Source organism: Neophocaena asiaeorientalis, unplaced genomic scaffold, assembly GCF_003031525.2.
Source record: "Neophocaena asiaeorientalis asiaeorientalis breed wild unplaced genomic scaffold, Neophocaena_asiaeorientalis_V1.1 scaffold62, whole genome shotgun sequence".
Lineage (NCBI taxonomy): Eukaryota > Metazoa > Chordata > Mammalia > Artiodactyla > Phocoenidae > Neophocaena > Neophocaena asiaeorientalis.
This window is the reverse complement of record NW_020175191.1, coordinates 5,821,425-5,843,204: the sequence shown is the minus strand read 5'-3', so window position 1 is coordinate 5,843,204 and position 21,780 is coordinate 5,821,425. Positions and strand designations below refer to the sequence as shown.

The following is a 21,780-nucleotide window of genomic DNA, read 5'->3' as shown; positions in this document are numbered from 1 at the left end:
ATCGAAAACTGTAAATGGAGTGGTTGTAATTATAACATAATGAGATGAAATCAAGGGATAATAAAACAATAGAATCACTGTCCTGATTTCCGTACTTCTCAGATCTTTTCCAGGGCACTCCACCCACCGTGGTAAGTTGACTGCTCATATAAATCACTACTCTTTTTCTTTCTTGAAGTTCACTAATAGAACGTGAACTAATAGTATTTAAACCCACTGTTGATTCTGGCTGTAGTAGATGACTTAAGTGCGTACATGTGTGAACAGTCTTTTCCTAGTTTATGTTGTCTTGTGATCCCATGTTCTTGGCTGTGCATTTGTGAATAATTGGATGAAAGAGTCTCTAGCACTCACAGCATATCATAGCAGCCTTTTTTTCAAATTTTTAATTCAGTTTTTTAAAATAGTAGATACTGAGTAAAGCAAGTTTACCTAAATAAATGTATATCTATGACTTACGTTGTAAATAATTGAAAATTAAAAGCTGAGCTACATAAAAATAAAATGAAAAAAACTGAAAACAATGCTCTTGGGTCTCCCTGAATGGAAAACTTGTAACTGGGTTTCCACTTCTGTCTACTTTGAGTAATTTTCTCTTGCTAATGCCTAAAGAATGTAAAGGAGGTAATGGGAGAAAATGCAACAGAGAAATGTGTTTGTCTTTCAAAGAGTGTGTGCCTAAGATCACTGCCCATTCTTCCCCAACCCAGCCTTCTCTTTGAATTTACCACCACCAGCTCACCGTGTCAGTACATGCAGCATAGTCAAGAGTCCTTTCATAGAACTGTATAACTAAGAGGGACTTTAAAAATCATTGAAGTCCAACTTGCTCATTTTGTAGTTGAAGAGACTGAGGCCCAGATTGAAGTACAACTTGTTTTTGTAGAATGAAGGAATATTCAACCATCCCTAAATAGTACTAAAGTAGTAAGTCCAGAAAGTATTTGTTAATTCTCTCAACACATATTGAATTGCTTACTTTTCATGTTGAGCATTAGTTAGACCCTATAAATCCCTATAAATATGGTATTGAAGAAGAGAATCCCCACACGGGGGAATTTAGTCTATTGAGAGAATCAGCTACTACCACACAGAGTGTCAGTTATGTAGTAATATGAGTAAACACGGTGTTGTTGGAACACTTAGGGGGAAGCTGCTTCTCCAGCTTTGGCTGGAGTGTAGGTACTCAGTGAAAGCTTCCTCACAGAGGTGAGTTCTGACCTGAACTCTGAAGGACAGTTCTTAGCCAGGCAAAGAATTGAGGAAAAGGGTTTCAGGACTAAACGAGCAGCATGTAAAAAGGTACTGAGGTAAGAGACAGTGGAACACAAATACCCTGTGTAGTCCCTTCTAGTTCCGTAATTTTATACCTTTTTCCACGTAGCACAGCTCCTTGCCTGTGATAGGTATTCATGTGTTTCTTTGGGCCATTCATTGCATTTAGTACTTTTTGCCTTAGGAAGTTGTTACTATGCTTATAAGCTGGCTCCTTTTCTAGAGTCTAAGCCCCCATTAGAGGAATGGCCAGGTCACTGTTACCCTGTATCACCTACAGCTGTGCCCAATGCTTAGCACATAGTAGATTCCCAGTCGATGTGTAACTCCTTGCACAGTGTATCTCCTGACACATCCGCAAGGTTCTTCTCCATTCTGACTCTACAATCTTTATTTTCTTAACCTCTTCCTAGAATCTCTAAAATCTCCATGGTCTCTCCGTAGCTCTTACTAGTTTATCAGCTAACTGGTTGTAGAGCCCCTAATCTAGTTTGCAGAAGTTTGTATCAATTAGGTATATAACAGCATGTGCTTTGAAAACAAAACAAAAAAAACTGATGTAAAAAACTGGGGATTGGAGTGTAATTAAGTGACAATCTAATCTGATTTAAATTAACTCACTTGATTCTAGAAAGGCCGAGTACCTCCCGCCCCCTCCACCACACTCCAAATAAGCTTGGTAAGATGAGAGGATACAGAGGGTAATGTTAATATCTGAGGCCTTATAACAGTCATTGGTAGTATAGCCGAAATAGATTAGTGAGCCAGGCCATGAAACTCAGTATGAAATAGGCCTTATCTTCATTCATTCGTTCTTTTTCAAATACTTGAGAATGCATGGTCTGTCTGTACCTTCTAAAACTTTAGACCATTCTATGATTGTCTGCCAAGTTACTAGGGAAATTATAGAAGTGAATATAAGAAACTACTTATATTCCTATGAAGTAAGATAAGTGCTATAAATGAGAGTTATAAGGTTATGTGAATTCAGTAGAGGGGATAATCTGTTTGGAGCTGTAAGGGAGAAATAATGGTAGAGATGAGTCTCTACGGAGTCTTGGAAGTTTGGATAAGATTCTGATAGAGATAAGTGTAGTGTTGTCTCTGTTATTCCATGCCTTTTCTCATAAGTAGGTATGAAGACAGTATGTTGTATTAGGGACCAGGAATATGTGAAAGGTTTGGAGCAACCACTGGAAAACATGATAGGGTGTCAAAGAGAAATTTAAAAAACGATTGGCAAGTGCCCAAAGTGGCATGTACTGTATTTGTAATGTACCCAGTTATATACTGGAATGTACTATGCCAGTGCACTGAGAATTCATATGCATCTGTTACCTTCTGTAAATAAAATGAGGATAGCAGTAACATTGTACCTACCTCATAGAACTGTTGTATAAGCCGTTGGTAAACATGACTAATTATGATTGCCAGTTTGGATAGATGAACAAGAATTTGTAAATTCTAGCTATTGTTTAGCTAGAATGCCAGTATAGTTTGCTATCAAGAATTCTCTCTTTTTTTGGAACCAACAAATTTTGCAGACTAGCTTTTATAGAAAGATTGCAGTGTCATGGAGTGAAATGAGCAAAGGTGGCTCCACGTCTACAGAAGATTCACTTTGACTGAGAAAGAGACTGCATGCCAAGTGTCAACAGAAAAATAAATGTCTCAAAGCTTGGCAAAAATTTTCAGTCTCATTTGAAGTAATGAAAAGAGTTTATGAGATTTGGAGATGTTAACCATTTTCAGAGTACCAGTGAATCAGTTCTTCCATCAGATAATGCAGTGGTTTTGACCACAGCCCACAGTAAGAAGCATATTATGTTACATCCCAACGCATGACATGCACTGGAGCACATAGACATGTAACAGAAACTGAAGCTTCATGAGACAAAGCTCATCTTGCTACATTCCCTAGTCATTGTTGCTCTAGCACGTTTCTTTTTGTTGCTTTTAATACGGTTCACAATCCACTAAACTGATTGCATAATCCACTGATGCATTCCAACCTGCACCTTGAAAAACACTGCTTATTAGAAGATTGCTTTGATATCAATTTCAATTTTGAAATAGTTTTTATCTAGCATAAATTTTCAAAATCGTGTATATTTCCAATTCAGGCCACCAGCTTAAATTATTTTTTTTTCTTCTATTAATCAGGTATCAACATGGTTTTTTACCACCTTTTCTGTCTCAGGACTGAAGGACAAAATCCACCATGTGGACAGCCTCCACCAGCTGTTTTCTGCCATCTCGCCAGAACAGATCGACTTTCCTCCTTTTGTCCTTGAATATGATGCCAGGGTAAGAAGTACCAGGAATTCTCCCTTACCTGGTGTATTATCTTAACTAGTTTATGGTGCAAGTGCGTCTGAGCACATCATCTTTTCATTGTAAGATGATAATGCAATTAATGTGTTTTAATAAAATTGATAGTATCGTTTGACATTCTTTTCCTATGGTAACTTTAGGAAAATGCTTGACTCTAAGGGGGGCGCCTTTCCCCCAGTAAACTTTTCAATGGGAAATATTTCTGCTGTAGGTTTATAGCCAATCCTTGCTTGTACTGTCAGTTTTCCACCACCTTTGAGACACACCTCTCCCTAATTTTGTTAAGACTGAATGGCTTTTCATCTACATAAATAGAGCCAGAAGAATCTGTTGGTGTCCGACATTTTCAGCGTTAATTGTAAGCCAGGTCGCCTATCCTAGTCTTTACCCTATGAGAAGTTTCATTTTGCTAAAAGTTTGTATAAGTGACAACCAATACATTATTCCTTACAGATACATTTATGAATCTATTAAACACTAAGAAAGGACTACTCTAGAATTTCATCAAAGCTCTATTCCATTGTACTTATTCACGCTATCACTTTAGTGGTTAAAAACAGAGAAGTAAATAACACGCTTGGCCAAAAGGTTATCAATTGCCTTATTTAATTATTGCTGATTGCATATTTTTATGCATGAATCAGAGAATATATTTGCAGGTTATATTAAGCTTAAAATGAATTATTCTTCCTTTATTGTACAACATATGTACAGTAAAGTAAGTATCCTACAAGACATTTTCTCTCTAACGTTTCTACGACTTCAGTTATGATTTCTGTTACACTTTATGTGAAGAGCAAAGTATTTAATGTGTTCTAATGGCTAACAAAATGTCATGTTTTGCTTTTGCACAAAGAGGATTTGTAATTGGAGTCGCTGGATCATAAATACAAAGATTGTTGAAGGTATGGGAGGCAGAAAAAAGAGCGTCCGGTTTTATTTCTTGCAGATTGCTAAAGCAGAAAATTGCCTTATTATTTTTTTGAACTATATATCACTCTTCTTAATATTTAAAGAAAAATGGATAGCTGGAAATGTGAAAGGCACTGAAAGACATTTTGATACGAAAATTTGGAATGATGATTCAAAGCTAATATCCAGATTTACCATTTATTTTCTGGTGTAGAAATATGTAAGTTAGGATGTATTGGTTAGAAAACCCAAAAGAGCAGGGGGTTTTTGTTTTGTTTTTTTGTTTTTTTTTTTTTTTTGCGGTACGCGGGCCTCTCACTGTTGTGACCCCTCCCATTGCGGAGCACAGGCTCCGGACGCACAGGCTCAGCGGCCATGGCTCACGGGCCCAGCCGCTCCGCGGCATGTGGGATCCTCCTGGACCGGGGCACGAACCCGTATTCCCTGCATCGGCAGGCAGATTCTCAACCACTGCGCCACCAGTGAAGCCCCAAAAGAGCAGTTTTTAAGCCAACACATTTTCTGTATACTTAAGGGCCTACAAAGCAGGCTTTCATTAAATATCAACACTGCACTCAAGCTTGGTTTTGTTTTTTTGTTCTGTGTGTGTGTGTTTTTAGTGTTTTTTTTGATATTTTATATATTAAATACAGGCCTAATTAATAATGTGATTAATCAAAATGAAATAAAATAACCTACAGTCTAACACTTAGGTCACTGGATCATCTTTCTGTACCTGTATTAGAGCTTTCTGAAACTGAGATATCAGGCCATCTATATATAAAGGCCAAAGAGAGGAATAAAAAGAGGAAAGAAACAGAAGAAGGTGTCAGGAGATGATGTGGAAAGGGCAGGCAGAGGGCAGATCCCTAAATACACTGCAGCCTTGCACATTATGCTGCGGTACTTTGGCTCCTTCATAGTTGGTGGGGAGTGTTGAGCAAGGGAGAACTGCCATTGTGTTCCTGTTTAGAGAGATGGCTAAAAACGCAGTGTAGAGAGGGACCAGACAAGGGTAAAACTGGAGGCAAGGAGACAAATAAGAGGCTGTCAGAGGAAGCCAGAGGAGAAATGAGACTAGAGCCAGGCAGTGGTAGTGGTTATGGCAGGGGTTTGAAGAGCTTAGAGATGGTTAGAAGTAGACGTTTTAGGGAATAGAATCCACAGCATTATGGTGACTGAGCAGCCAGCCATTGGGAGGAACGAAGGAGGAAAGAAGCCTGAGGTGACTAACAAAGTTTCTGCTTTGGGAGACTTGGAGAATGGTGTCGCCACCATCCCAGAGAGGCAATTTGGAGGAAGAGCACTGGGGGTGGGGCGGGCTTGGAGAAAACAGACAGGTGGTCTGTTCAGTTTGTGACACGCTAGGTTTGAGGTGCCCCACGGGACACTGAGGTGAAAGGCTAGAAGGTGGTTGGATAGTACCTTGTAAAGAAAAGTTTTCCTTTGCTAGAAAGAATTAAAAATATGATTAGAGAAAAGGAAACAAGTGTAGAGTCGATCAGTTTTATTATCGTATTCAAGTGTGCTTTGCCCATAGTCCTTTACTTGGTGAAGGTATGACGTGGTTGGTTGTTGGCAGTGAGCTTCTATTTTTCTGGGTCTTTTGTGACTTAGTGACATAAATTTTATAGGATTAAAAGGAACCTTTGGCGGTAATTAGAAGGTAATTTTTGTCTATCTGGATCAAAATGGTACTGAGACCATTTCAGAAAGGGAGCTAGTCAGCACTCTTATAGTCAAAGAAGAGAGTGTAGAGATTTACCTGGTAACAATTCTTCAAAATTCTGTGATTGTTTCCAGAAATAGAGAAAGTATTCGATTGCTCGGCAGTCTCTTCCACAGTGTGAGACTAATATAAAAGCTTTATTTCATAGCATTAAGAATTAGATTTTCCCTTCTTACTTTATCACAATTTAATGTAGATACAGGAAGCCTAGAAAAATACCGTAGTGGAATGGAATGGAGAAATCTTAAAGATGGATCGTGAACCATTTCTTTTCAGTTGAACTTCAGGATAGATTTCTCTCTTCAGGCATGTTTCTTAAGCATAGCTTCTATGCCTGTTGAGGATACTGGAGTGATTAGTTTAACAGATCCTGGTAGGAAATTCTAAAATACAAAAAACATTTTTCATTAATTTTAGTGAAGTATCCTAAAATGTAGCCAATCTTTAGATTTGTTTCTACTGAATTTTTTTTTAACCTGGTCAGATGTATAATCAGAAAGTTAAAAAAAAAAAAAAAAAAAAAAAAAAAAAAAAAAATACCAAAAAGTTAAAAAAAAAAAAAAAAAGAAAGAAAAGAAAAAAAGAAGAAAGTAAGTTTTCCTAGATATTCTCTTGTTTTCCTGGTTATGGTCCCAGGATCAGTTTCTCCTCCAGAGCATCTGCTCTGAAGAATGGCAGAGCTTTTGATTCACTTAGTCACTCAAATAACATTTAACTGCCTATTATGTTCAAGACTGGATGGATTTAATGCTCCATAACTATAATGTAAATATGCCATAAAGCAATGCTGTTTTCTTCCTACCTTTCATTCTCCATATCTAACTATTATCTTACATTAATGTTAAGCATTTTTTGTTTATGGTTTACTGGAAAATAAGTTACTTGTCAAGGAAATACTTTCCTAAATAACAAGAAATGAATCTTAAGTCTCATAAATGTAATTTTGGGTCTATCTACCATAAAGCTAACTGTCTTGATTTTTATAAGATAAAGTTAGCCAAAATAAGGTCAAAAAATTTCCTTACACTGATTTATTGCTTTCTACATTTGACATTAAAGTTCTAGCATTCAATTCTCCACCTTGATCTTGAACGCCCTAAAAACTGTCATTGTTAAAAGCCTCGTCACTCAGGCATGTCATGGAGAGACTCATTTCTGCCAACACAGTTGTAATTATTAAATTCCTTGATGATGATTTTTGTTTCATAACTCAAAGATTCGGCACACAGCAAGACAACACAGCCTAACAAAAAATTCACTTTGTTATAAAGCAGAAACTAACACACCATTGTAAAGCAATTATACTCCAATAAAGATGTTTAAAAAAAAAAAAAAAGAATCTGGGCTTTAGATTTGGATAGACATGGATTTAAAATTCAGGCTCTCCTGGTTGCCGGCTTGGTGACCTAAGGTGAGTGATGCCATCTGTGTGATCCTTAGTTTCCTGTTCTGTAAAATGAGGATGTTACCTACTTATGGCATTACGTTGTGAGGTTATAAAAGGATAATGAAAGAAAAGTGCTGGTTAAGTGTCTGGCATATAGAATGTTCAATAAATGGTAATATTTTTAAATCTCATCATCCTGATCACCTCTGCCTACATTATACCAACTCTGACTGACTCCAGTGGAATGGCTCTGTTGGCTTGAGGGCCTGCTCAGGGCCAGGCATGTGCTAGACATTTTCCATACGTTAGATCATTGGCTCTAAATCCCTTTATTTTACAATCCCAATTACATTGATCTTATTATTTAATGTTCTTGTCTTTGTTTCTTTCTGCAGGAAAATGGGCCTTATTATGCGTCTTATCCCCCATCACCAGATTTGTGACCTGCTATCTTTCAGTGCTACTGGTTTCTAAGGACACCACTTTCCCCAGAGATCACTACCTACTGAAGTGATATTCATTTTTGCTGTACAGCTCCAGAGAGCCTTTTGTCCCCACTCTCTGGTATTTTTTTATCGACTGTATATTTTCTGACACATAAGCAATCTGAAAATGGTAGGCCATTCTGAACTGTGCACTTATTTTAAATTTGTATATTTGTATCAAATGAAAATGTTCATTTTTCGAGGGTTGTTAATAGAAATTGGGGAGCAACTTTTGAGTATCTTCAGTTTCCTGAAAGGACACTGGATTCTCCATTAGACAAGCCACAATATTGTTCAAATCATCTCTTTAACATTGCACGCTTTCTTTGTGTACTCAAGTGTTTCTCAAAATATATAGAACCAATGTATGCTGACTGGATGTATTGTTTGCTTCAGACCCTGGCATTATGTTTTATACAGATAATTCAGTTATGCTAAAAGAGAATTGTCTGGGATCAAGGATGTAGAAATGTATCTGATTGAAAACATCAAAATCATCAGCAAAATATAGGTCTTAGAATTTTACCACACCAGTGAAGACTGAGACTTAAGGACTGAAGTTCCTTAGATGGTATGTTTTAAGATTGTCACTGTTCTGGTCTCAACAGTGGGGGAAAACAAGAAGACTGTTTCTTCAGCCTTTTTCCTGTCATCATAGATGGTTTGGTCTCCATATTCAACAGGACTGCACATATTAGTACTCTTCAGTGGAGGGCGTCTCCTAAGACACCATCAGTGAGTGTTAGAGTGCCGCTTTCCCAGAGTCATGAATGATTTTGTTTGGCTCTTAGGTCTACTTTCTCTAAGGACATTTCCTAGCAGTGTGTCTTGAGTTGCCTACATGAAAATGAAGGAAGTGTGTTGCAGTGAATAAAATTCCAGGCCACTTTTGCAACTCAGGCTCTATTTGTGCCTTAGCTTGAATAAAAATTAGAATTATGCTACCTACCTCACAGAGGTATCACGAGGATAACATTTAGAAAGGGCTTTTGACGTCTTTGGATGAAAAATGCTAGGAGAGTTTGTGTGGTGGGGTGTCTTTAGTTAGTTTTTAAATGATAACAGATATCCTTGAGAGAGTGCAACAAGGCACTCCTCTTGTCTTTGGCACCTTTTGAGTGATTTCCCTTTTCTTGGGACAACAGCTGTTAGTGCAAAATGCCAACCCTGAGGACCTCCTTCCTACTTTGTCCAGAATGTCTTCTGTCCTACTCCTCTTCCAGTGCTACACTTTAACAAGAGACATATGTTAGCCATTTTAAACATTACTTCTTGGGCTTCCCTGGTGGCTCAGTGGTTGAGAGTCCCTGCCGATGCAGGGGACACGGGTTCATGCCCTGGTCCGGGAAGATCCCACATGCTGCGGAGCGACTGGGCCCGTGAGCCATGGCCACTGAGCCTGCGTGTCCGGAGCCTGAAAACGTTACTTCTTGAATTAAGGTCAAACCATTATCATTTCCATCAGGGTTTCTTCATATTCCTTTTGATTCCTACATTTACTCCCCATCTCCCTCACCCCGTCATGTACACTGGCAGTTCGGAGAAGAAAAAGTAGAACTCTTCTGTTCTAATGTGCTCAGGATTGGTGCTTCCAAGGGTCCCACTCCCCTATGTCCAGATTAATTCTTCAGTGGAGATAAAAGAAACATATTTCTTCATTTATGCCAGAGAACCCCCCCATAGTTGTGTTAACCCCATCCTCTATCTTCCCATATAAACAAGAAGGGGCTTTACATTTCTCAGATAAGCAGTCTTATCTTTTGCATGTAATGGACACATTTGCTTTGTGCCAGAAATCAGAACCACTTGTTCCTTACATACACTTACTTGTTAAGGACTTCCTGTTATGTTCCCTAGGTCATCAGGTCTAGACAGCGAGTCAAATGTCTGGTATTAAGCTTCATCTCAAGCAGTACTCCTTTCATCCCTTGAGCCTTGACCTTTAGAAATCTGAAAAATGAGCTTCATCTTCTCCAGTCCATTGTTAGATCATATATGAGGTGTCATTTCACTAGGAGCAGTTGTAGAAATATGCCATCTTTTCTCTGTTAAAGCTGGACTTGGCTACCTCACGTTGGCATCTGGCCTGAATCATTTCCTCTATAGATAATAGGGGGTGCAAGCTACTTTACTATTTGAAAGGGAGCAAATTTTACAATTTCTTATAGGCAATAATTTTGAAAGGATGTCCCTTTGGTATATTCACAGCAGTATATCAATGATTAGTAGCACAAGCAAGAATGTTCAATTGCTGTCTTAGGGTGTAAAGGTAGTATGGGACTATGTACATATCAACTGCATTTTATAATTTAATGGTGACTAAAGATAAGGTTGCTCTGCTCAGTGAAACTGAATTTGGTATGGGACCAAGTTCATGCTTTTATAGCTGTCTGAAGTGTTACGTAATGAAGGTCTTTCAACGTACTAAATCCTAGGAGGGGAACATAGTGACCTTGATATTGAAATGATAAAGTAATGTTCACTATATATCTGCCTTTGTCAGAAGGTTGGATAGCCTGGGTAACACATGCCACCTTCAAGGACACATTAGAGGGAGGATAAAGGGGTGGAGATGACCACTAGCATCTGATGTTAATTCAAAGCACCCTCAAGTCTTTAATTTAAACTTTGATCATGCCAAATGCTAGTTGAATTGAGGAAGAAACTGCTTACAAAATATTAATTTAATTCATTAATTAGTTCTTGTAAGACATAATTTTGCTCTGCTCAGTGAAACTGAATTTGGTATGGGACCAAGTTCATGCTTTTATAGCTGTCTGAAGTGTTACGTAATGAAGGTCTTTCAACGTACTAAATCCTAGGAGGGGAACATAGTGACCTTGATATTGAAATGATAAAGTAATGTTCACTATATATCTGCCTTTGTCAGAAGGTTGGATAGCCTGGGTAACACATGCCACCTTCAAGGACACATTAGAGGGAGGATAAAGGGGTGGAGATGACCACTAGCATCTGATGTTAATTCAAAGCACCCTCAAGTCTTTAATTTAGTTAAACTTTGATCATACCAAATGCTAGTTGAATTGAGGAAGAAACTACTTACAAAATACTAATTTAATTCATTAATTAGTTCTTGCAAGACATAACATGAATTATAAAACAAGTATGTTTCTTGCTTCAGCATATATTTTAATTCTTAATTAATCTATATTTATTTCATTATTTCTTGATAGCAAAAATGACCTCTTGAAAAAAACTCAGTATTTATTAGACTCTTAAGCCTTAGAGACCAAGTGGTTGATATTTTGAAGATTTTCTTTAATATATATCTTATTTCATCGGCTGGTGCTCTATTATATTTATTTTTTGCAAAGTAATCCATCTGCAGTAGTTTGAGACTAATTAACAGGATTTTTAAAGTATTTTTGGTAGCATAAATGGATGTAGATTTTTGATCAAATATCTGAAATTTAAAATGATTAAAATATCTCCCATTTCTAGAGAGAGATGAGTATAATCACTGTATTAGAAAAACGTGGCTTGCCTATTTCTGCCTGTCTTCTGTTTGCCTAGATATTGTTTAATAAATTCAAACTGTAGGTAATGGCTTAACCATTTCTTTGCAGCAGTTCATAGGAAAGCAAGAAAGTGTAGTTAGGAGCTAAAAATCACTCTTTGTGTTTCCCCTGGTACATTGTGTATGTATGTATATAGAGTTTAAATTGCTTAATATATGAACAGAAATGATTGGAATTTGAAGTACTGGAAAGAGAAGAATTGTATGGTTCTAGGAACAGGGATTGACTGTAATAAGGACCGAAAGGACTGCAAGAGAGCATGTAGACCTCTAAAATTGGAGTTAGCCAGTGAGTTTCAGATTGTGGTTCTCTTAAGTTATGGTCACCATAATCAACATGCATTAGAGTGTTTCACCTGTACTGGTGCTAAAATACTTCATGCTATGGGATGGACTCTTGGTTTGCTATTTCCTGAGACCGTGAAGGGTAGAGGAGAGTTCTACCTGTAATCTAAATCGTACATAAACCCAGAGATTATAAGGATTGCCTAGTAGGTCTAACCATATATGCGTATATGTATACATATTTACATACATATTTATGTTTATACACAATAATCTGCTTTGCTTTACATTCTTTGAATGTGGTTTAAATGGCCTATAAGTAGAGAACATAAAACAATAAATAGCCTAGTTCAGGCTTTGATTCTACCAAAATCACCCTTGAACAGATGATATCAAGGTCATTTTAAATATTAGTGGCTCTCTTGGATATTAGTTGTTAACTTTGTTTTCTATGCTTCCAAGAACAGTATCTTTAAATCTTTTTAAGTAAATACAACATGACTTAAATGTTTAGGGCCTCTGAGTTCAAGAAGAAAAGCAGAGATATTCTCTAGGTGAATTACACTGACAAAATCATAAGTGGTGAATGTGATCTTCTATTTTTGTTGAACAGTTAACACTAATACATTTTGTATATACAGTCATACTTTTTTTTTGGTAATGTGTTTTGTTAGTATAAGCACACAGTCATCATAAACTGAGCCAAGACTTTGGCAAAACAGATGTTGTGGGCCAAAATATTTAAATAAGAGCTTAACATATGTAAATTATTTTAATTGCTATTGGGCAAAGGAGACCTAACAAAGTTTTGATTGATGTGATCTTAAAACTTGTTTATTCAAAATTCAGAAAGTTTTTATGAATATTTTGCACTTAAAAATATTCTTTGTTCTTTCTGAATTAGAAGTTAGATCCCTTTTAAAGAGAGCCCCACCCTATTACACATACAGCCATTAAGAACCGGTTAGAGGGCTTCCCTGGTGGCTCAGTGGTTGAGAGTCCGCCTGCCGATGCAGGGGACACGGGTTCGTGTGCAGGTCCGGGAAGATCCCACATGCCGCGCAGCAGCTGGGCCCGTGAGCCATGGCCGCTGAGCCTGCGCGTCCAGAGCCTGTGCTCTGCAATGGGAGAGGCCACAACAGTGAGAGGCCCGCATACCGAAAAAAAAAAAACCGGTTAGTAAGATGGTAATGTTTATACTGAACCCCAGGATAGGACAGTCTTTTTTGGCCATTTACACCCGGCATTTCTCTAATCACCAAAATTAGCCTACAGAGCAGTTCAAAATGCAGTGAATTTTATTGTGGACCATCTATCTCTATGGAGATCTAGACAAGTGCTTCTCAAACTTTAATGTGCATATATTAAATCAGCTGGGAATATGTTAAACCAGATTCTGATACAGTAGGTCGGGGTGGAGCCTGGGACTCTGTTTCTTTCTTTCTTTTTTTTTGGGGGGGGGGCATGCCACAAGGCATGTGGGACCTTAGTTCCCTGACCAGGGATTGAACCCACGCCCCCTGCATTGGAAGCGTGGAGTCTTAACCACTGGACCTCCAGGGAAGTCCCCAATTCTCCGTTTCTAACAAGCTCTTAGGTAGTATCAATACTCTTGGTTCCAAGACCACACTTAGAGTAAAAGAGCCTAGACCATATTTAGCTTCCATATTTTCCTTGTTTCCAGTAAAGCGGACAGAACTATCAGTGTAATTCCTTCTGTGGGCCCAGCACTCACACATACCTCATCTCATTTAATCCTCTTACAAATCCTGTGAGATAGGTGGTGATAGAGGTTAAGTGCTGCTGAAGCCCAAACATACAAGCGGCGCAGTATAGACCAGTGTTTCTCAAACTTGAATAATGCACATCCCCTTTTAATATGGAAAAATTCTCTTAGCTCCTCAGGTTTTGTTCATTACAATGTTACCTAACTATATATGAACATAAAGCTACATGTAAATGCCTTATGCTTATAGCTCTCGCACAACTATAAAACCAAAAGAAGTTTACAGATCAGACACAAGCAAAACTATAAAACTAATACAGTTTAGAATAACAGTAACTAAGTATGATGGATGATGGTGTTTTGCCAAAACGAAGCAGCAACACGATTATGGTACTGAGTACTGTAATACAGGTTCTTCTGTGTTTAGTGTGCAACCACTACCATGTGCTATGTGGTGACTCAGTTCTCCCTCTCTTTTTCTCTGTTCAAACTATTACTTACATTTGTTTAGCACATAGTGATGTTATTTGGTCTTCTTCTAGCTTGAATGCATCATTTCCCTTATATTAAGTTATCCTCTGTTCTCCATAAGCTTTCCACAACTAAAGCAGAACCCGGCTTTAACTTTCAAGTAAAGACAAGTGCAAACCTAGTCACTGAAACATTCTGGCAATATTTGGTTTTAAGGTAGTTATCCAGATAATTCAGGACATGAATATTAATTTTTTAGAATTTTCATCAACATGAAAAATGTCTAATTCTCATAGTAAACTCATGGATCTCCCAGCCCGCAAACACATACACAGACTCTTAATTCCCCTTTCTCCTTCTCTCTCTCTCTCTCTCTCTCTCTCCCTCCCAACAAGGATTTTTCATGGTGTTTAATAGCATTGGTCCTTTGGCTTCTGACACACCTGGGTTCAGGCATGTTTCTCAACATTTTCTGAACCTCACTGTTTTCAGGTATTATTCAAGGATAATAATACTCATTGAATAGTTAAGAGAAATAAATGCAGCCATGTTAGTAAAGCATGCATAGTAAGTGTTTATAAATGGTAGCTGCCATAGCTTTGATTAGAAATACTAATAACTACCATTTGAGGACTTACTATGTGCCTTCAACTTTGCTAAACTCTTTATATATGTTATCTTATATATTGAGTTATAGGATTGGGGTTCAAATCCAAGTCTGACTCCAAAGCTCATGCCCTTAAAAAAATAATCTAATATAGAACATCAACTTAAGTTGCTTATTTAAAAAGTTATTTAATGTTAAATTGTATTTTCTCAAACTTTTTGTTATAAAATTAATGATGTTTCCCTGGAGGGGAAATGACTAAGGTTCCTTTTAACAATTGTGTGATGTGCTGATAATCAGATGGACACAGAGTAAATGTAGATTTCTCTTAAAGGCTGTCACGCTAGGTTGTGGTCCAGTGAAGAGACAGAACATTAGGCTCCACTTGTGCATTATTGCTCTCTTGCACATTTAAGATCTATAACTAATGGTAGCATGAGATTCTCACTGAATCTCAATATGGCTTTTCTGCAGAAAAATAATTTTCCCCCCACCAGTATTATCCTGGTATTCCTTGATAGTCTGAGAAATAATATGCAACTTAATTTTCACATGTGAAACATATTTTTAAAAATTGTTCTAACTGTCCTTTAAAATAGTTTCTAGTAAGTCTATCATTTCCTAGTTTCCTGTTAAAAAAAAAAATCTGGACTTTTTTTTTTTTTTTTTTTGTGGTACGCGGGCCTCTCACTGCTGTGGCCTCTCCCGTTGCGGAGCACAGGCTCCGGACGCGCAGGCTCAGCGGCCATGGCTCACAGGCCCAGCCGCTCCGCGGCATGTGGGATCTTCCCGGACCGGGGCACGAACCCGTGTCCCCTGCATCGGCAGGCGGACTCTCAACCACTGCGCCACCAGGGAAGCCCCAAAATCTGGACTTTTGAAAAATGAACATGCATACGTATTGGCTGGGTTTTTTTAATTTTTATTTTATTGTTTAGCTTTTTTCTAATTAGGTGTTGGGAAAAAATACCAGGAGGGAGTTGTAAGAGGAACTCATTTATTAACAAAGATAGTCTGTAGCAAATTAAAATTCTTTCCCTACTTACTAAAATATTTGCAGAAATTGTTAGAGTAGTGGAGACACGTGAAATGTGAGGCTGTCATTGAATTTTATTAAAATCTGTTGTAAAAATACTTCCCTTTATGCCATCTTATATAGAAGCATGATGATAATCTATGTTGTGGAAATTATTCTTTTTCCACTCCAGCCTCTTTCTGCCTTCAGCAATAAATTTATTTATTGTATTTATTTATTTTTGGCTGCGTTGGGTCTTTGTTGCAGCACATGGGCTTTCTCTAGTTGCGGTAAGCGAGGGCTACTCTTCGTTTTGGTCCACGGGCTTCTCATTGCGGTGGCTTCTCTTGTTGCAGAGCATGAGCTCTAGACATGCAGGCTTCAGTAGTTGTGGCTCGCAGGCTCCAGAGTGCAAGCTCAGTAGTTGTGGCGCACGGGCTTAGTTGCTCCGCGGCATGTGAGATCTTCCCAGACCAGGGCTCGAACCCATGTCCCCTGCATTGGCAAGCTGATTCTTAACTACTGTGCCACCAGGGAAGCCCCAGCAAGATCTTTTAAGTTCAATGAATGCATGCCTCTCCATACATGTGAGTTATCAAGATAAAAGATACGTTTTCTGTGTTACTTCACTGCCCATCCCATATCACAGCATAAGAAAATTTTTCTGGCTTCACAGAATAGATATGGCCCAGTTCTACCTGATTTTCTCCATTGTAGCAGTCTGTTATTTGATTTGGGTTGTGAGCCCTACTTCAGTTCAAGTTATTTTCCTCTTTCTCTTATTCATTTTAAGACTGGTTAACTTTTCTTTTATTACTTGGATATAATGCCCTCTGGTTTTTTGCTTCTTTAAAATCCAAATTTATTCTTTATAAGTAGGTATATAAAGAATTTGACTGTTTAATTATGTCTTCTAGTTCAGATGTGTCTGGCATTTTCATTTTGAAATGCTAATTATGAATTATAACATCATTGTTTTTTTTAAATAAGGTGGGTTATGTTTTCTATGAATTTTATTTCTTATAGTAAACTAGGTGTTAAAATTTATTATGAAAGGGGGCATTGGTTCTCCAACAGTGGAGAACCACTGAACCCTGTCATTTTACTGATGAAGAAATGGAGGCCCAGGCAGGTTAAGGCAGCTTGGACTCATAGCCAGGTCATGGGGATTGTAGGTACTTTGAGGATGAGCTTACCATCTGTAGCTAGAGCCCTTTGGTTTAATTATGTTTGCACAGTTGCTTGACTTTCACATTCCCTCTTATGTCCTCCAAAGTAGGGTTTTTTTTTTTTTTCATCATTTATTTTTTATTTATGTTGCACTTGGCTTAGCCAAGTTCCGGGGGAGGACCAAGTTCAGGAATTAACAGCAGAGGTTATCAGTCATCATCAGGGACTGTGAAACTATCGGAGGGTGGAAGGTAAATGTTCATTTGAAGTTACAGGTGTGAGGTTTTAGTTTTTACCCAACCATCCATTCACTCCCATTCACTATCCACCTCTTGAATAAAAATTCCTCCTTCCAGCAAAGTTGAACAAGAAAGCAGCATTTAAAACCACCTCTTTGGAAATCAAACCACACTGAGAAGATGCTGATCCGAATATGATGATCTTACACCACCTGGAAAACTGCACAGACTTTGGCATTGCTACCGTATCAAGTGCCAAAAGCGTGCCAAAATAAGCTCTACATTAAAATTATGGAGGCTCTTGTGGGAGAAGGTCTTATCTATGAACCCATTTTCTGACATTTAGTTTTATAGCATAGAAGTTCTCTCCTTTATTTGTTCCTGAATCAATGAGCAAGACCACAATACAGAGAAATACTATACTTCTTCCACTCACTTAGTAAACAGTTACTAAGGATCTGTACGTTAAAGCAGTGCTAGCTGCTGTAACAAATACACTGAACATGCATAATGGCTTAAACACAATAGAAATTTAATTCTCACCTGAAGCCTGAACAGATATTACTGGTGAGCAAGCACTCTTCTCCAAGTCCTGGTTCAGAGACAGCTCCATCATCTTCAACATGTGAAGGATACACGCTTTTCCACTTCAAGCTGGCAGATGGGAAAGAACCCAGAGGACTTGCCCACAAGATTTTTTTATGCCAGACCTGGAGGTGACACATATCACTTCCATTCATATTCCACTATTTAGAACTCAGTCATCGGCTACACCTGACTGCAAGGTCAGGAGGTAGGGAATGTAGACTAACTGTGGGCCCAGGAAGAGAAGGATAGGAATTTGGTGCCCAGCTTTTGGCAATAATCGAGGCAGTCTACTACATGCTAGATGGGTGGGAATGGGCAGGGGGGAAGAGGGAGGCTCACGAGGGAGGGGATATATGTATACATATAGCTGATTAACTTCGTTGTACAGCAGAAACTAACACAACATTGTAAAGCAACTATACTCCAATTTAAATATATATATGTATGTTCCAGCCAAATAGAAGTCAATTACTCTGTGATGAAAGAAATGCTCCACTAGAGATATGTCAAATGTTAGAGAAGGGCATTGGCACGTGATCACGACTTTGCCTGGAACAAAATCCCATGGCATAGCTTAGAACATATCTGTAAACTGAAGCTCCTAGTATCCAGAACCTCTATCACCAAATGTGCGTATGCTCTAGAGCAGACAGAATGGGGGGATCCAGATGCCCTTTACTGAATCTTGTACTAATATCTTACTACTTCAAGTCTGTGGATCAAGAGTTTTGACCTGTTAGAAATGCAGACTCTCAGGCCTCACCCCAGAACTATGGAATCAGACTGTACATTTTATCAAGGTTCCCCCAGGTGATTGGCATCTATGTTAATTTTGAGAGACACTGTTGTAATCCTGGCTCCGGCGCTTACTAGTATGACTTAGCCAGATTGCTCAATCTCTCTGTCCCTTCACTTCTTGGATATCGGGGTACTCTCTAGAGATAATGTACACAAATGTTAAATAACACCTGACAGCAAGCATTGGCTATTTTCTTACGCTAAGTATTTTTTAAAATAAAGGGGAGACAGCTCTTTAAACTGGAACTATTTGAACTCATCCTCTTTCAACCCTTATTTATGTCACACTAAGGACTTAAGCCCTTTGAAATAGTTTCTTATTCATATGGTTTAGTGTTCCTTAGCACAGAAAAAAATAAACATTTCCAGAGTCAGCAAATGGTGTTTGGCCTAGTAAGTCCTAACATAGACAGCAGCCATGATTTCAATGAATTATCAAGGTATAAACTTTAAAGTATACACAGAAATGATCTACTAATATGCCAAACCTTGAGAGATACTAAATTCCTAAGGGACTTCAGTCATAACATTTATAGTAACCTTAGATTAATTGAAATAGGAAACACAAGTATTTGTATATCAAATAATTTTGTTCAACCAGAAAATAACTTGGTTTTCAACCTTTTGGAAATGTGTTTCGGTAGTATAATCTTTGTGCCTCATTTAGTAAGTATAATATATGCACATTAAAGTTAATTTTTGCTTTATGTAATGATTTAGAAAGCATATCTAGATCTTTCATGCCTTGGGTTTACCTTTTTAATACTGTTTCTCTTAATCATACATGGTTAGCATAGAAAGTTATCAGAGATAGGGCTGAATATATACCGCCATAAGAATACAATCTGGGACTTAAAAGCATCTTTTAAAGTCAGTTCCTAATATCAGCTTATTTGACTTTTTCCTCTTTCTCTTAAAGTAAATTACAATTTTAAAATTCCAGTTTAATTAAGGTATGTTTACTGATGTTATGGGTGGTTTACTTTAGCTCATCAAATTCTTCAGAATTGGAAACTAAATTGAAAGACTAGTTATTATGGCTTTCACTCAAGGAAAGGAGCAACCCAAGAACCACTCACATTTTTTCAAATAGAAATATCTAAGTCTAAATTTGTATATGCCTCTCGACATTTAGACCTGGATTTCCAATTCATAGAGAAATCAACCTTAACATTTGACAAGTGAAGTCCAAAATGCTGCATGTTGTTTTCTTTGTACAGCACTTAGTACTGGCCAGAACTAAGAGCTGCTAACACTTTCTTGTTAAATCCATCTTGTTGGTGTGCTGTATTAGCAAATCCAGTTTTGAACCTTACCTAACCCCCATTGGAGTTGCACAAGAAGCAGGGAAAAGGCAAAAACCCCATTTTTTAGTCACAGTAGTGAAGTGACACAGTGTAAGACCACTCTGCATCTAGGGTTTTTTAATTTTATCTTTATGTTTATGATTTATTGTAACATGTACCAAAATCAAATTATAATCCTACATTATATTCTTTTTGAATATATAAAGACTTCTATTTCTATTCTGATCTTATGGAGTATATCCTTTTTTGGTATGTTTATTTTCTCTTTCCTTCTTTTAGTAGCTTTAATGATATAATTCATGTATCATAAAATTCAACTATTTAAAGTATACAGTTCAGTGGTTTTTAGTACATTCAGAGTTGCACAACCATCACCATTACCTACTTTTAGAACATCTTCAACATCCTAACAGGAAACCCCATACCCATTCACTGTCATTCCCCCTTCCCAGTCTCCTCCAGCCTCCCTCCTGTGTCTGGGTCTTACTGCAGTGTGTTCTCCAAGACACTTCATGTTGCACTCAGTGGTAGAACAGTGTCTCAACAGATATTCATTGAATAAATTAATACCCACAGAAGCCACCAGCCAGGAGTGGCAACTAAGGAGTAATTGAGAGGGCAGTGGAATCGGTGTCAAAAGGCTGGATTCAAATCCTGACTGATGCTCACGAGCAGTGCGGTTCTGGGTTTAGAGCCACTTAGCTCTTCTAACCCTCAGTTTTCACATCCATAAACCACTTGTTCAGTCAGGATTTGGGAATGATTTGATGAGTAATAGGAGAAGGAAGGACATGAGTCAAGTGGATCCCTATATAAAACTTTTTTGTGAACAGCCAAATGATCTTTCCTTCGGTGAGCAGCCTTGCTTCACAACATTAACTCTTTTAATAATTTGTTTTTTTCCAGGAAAGGTGAATATAAGTGAGGATTGGGTTTCAGGTCCCAAGTTGCCTCATTAGTGACCAAATACTAGACCTGAAGGTAGCAGCTAAGCCAACAAGGCAAGGAAGCCTGAGAGAAGGCTCTGAGGTGATGAGGCAGTCTTGCCGAGGAGTTTGGTGAGTCTTCTGTGATGGGGGGAGACTGAGTCACCTAGAATAACTAAAATGAGCCATGAAGCCTACATGGCCAGAGCTGGTCCTGCCCTTCCTGACAGATGGGCCTCTACACACACACAAAGAGTGAGCACTGATGGATGCTCACTGTCTCCCCAAGAAGCTACTCTCAGGTAAAACACCTGCACAAACCTGGGCACCACATCAGCATGTGTCTCTTGTCAGGCTAGGAATCAGAGAAGAAAGGTGCATTTCACATCACTTTAGCAGAATCGAATATATTCAGTGTGTTACATCAATGAGTTCTCTACCAGTTCCTGCCTGTCATTAAAAGTCACCTCTGAACGTCCCTGAACTTCTGAAGCTAGTTCCAGCCTATGCTGTCTCTTACTTTTTATTTTGGGTCTGTGATAGAAAATCATCTACTTTTTTCCTAAATATGCCCTTTTTAAGGTTCAAGGAGTACCTGCTAAACATAGCATTTTACAGTTTGGTTTAAATTGTAAGCCAAATTCTTCCATACACATTTTCCTAATGTCTCCTGTCTTATGTAACCATGCCCAGATGAAAATAGCTCTTGATCAGGGCCCATGTTCTTGGGATACTTCTGGGCACCCAGGTAACCACAAACTACCTTTTGGGTCCATGACTCTTCTTAATCACACCAAAGAGGTTCTGTGTTTTCCTCCTCAGGACAGCAAAAAAATTGAGGTGGAACAAGGTGCTACTTCCGCCTTCTCATTTCAGGTTTCATACTATAAACACATTTCCTTTCTGTGTTCTATTTGGTGCCATGTATTTTGCTTTATTTTTTTTTTTTTTACATATTTATTGGAGTATAATTGTTTTACAGTGTTGT

At 38.1% G+C, this 21,780-nt stretch overlaps 1 protein-coding gene across 3 annotated transcripts in view; it reads left to right on the top strand.

Moving 5' to 3' along the window:
* GDAP2 (ganglioside induced differentiation associated protein 2) overlaps positions 1 to 8,592 on the top strand; it is a 69,125-nt gene extending 60,533 nt beyond the window's left edge. The window contains exons 13-15 of one of the 3 annotated variants that reach the window (XM_024764904.1): positions 3,439 to 3,582; positions 4,466 to 4,514; positions 8,033 to 8,496. In XM_024764904.1, coding sequence (XP_024620672.1) covers positions 3,439 to 3,582; positions 4,466 to 4,514; positions 8,033 to 8,151 — 312 coding nt within the window. In that variant the 3' untranslated portion in view covers positions 8,152 to 8,496. The other 2 variants (XM_024764901.1, XM_024764902.1) reach the window with 2 other exon arrangements.
* The last annotated feature ends 13,188 nt before the right edge of the window (positions 8,593 to 21,780 follow it).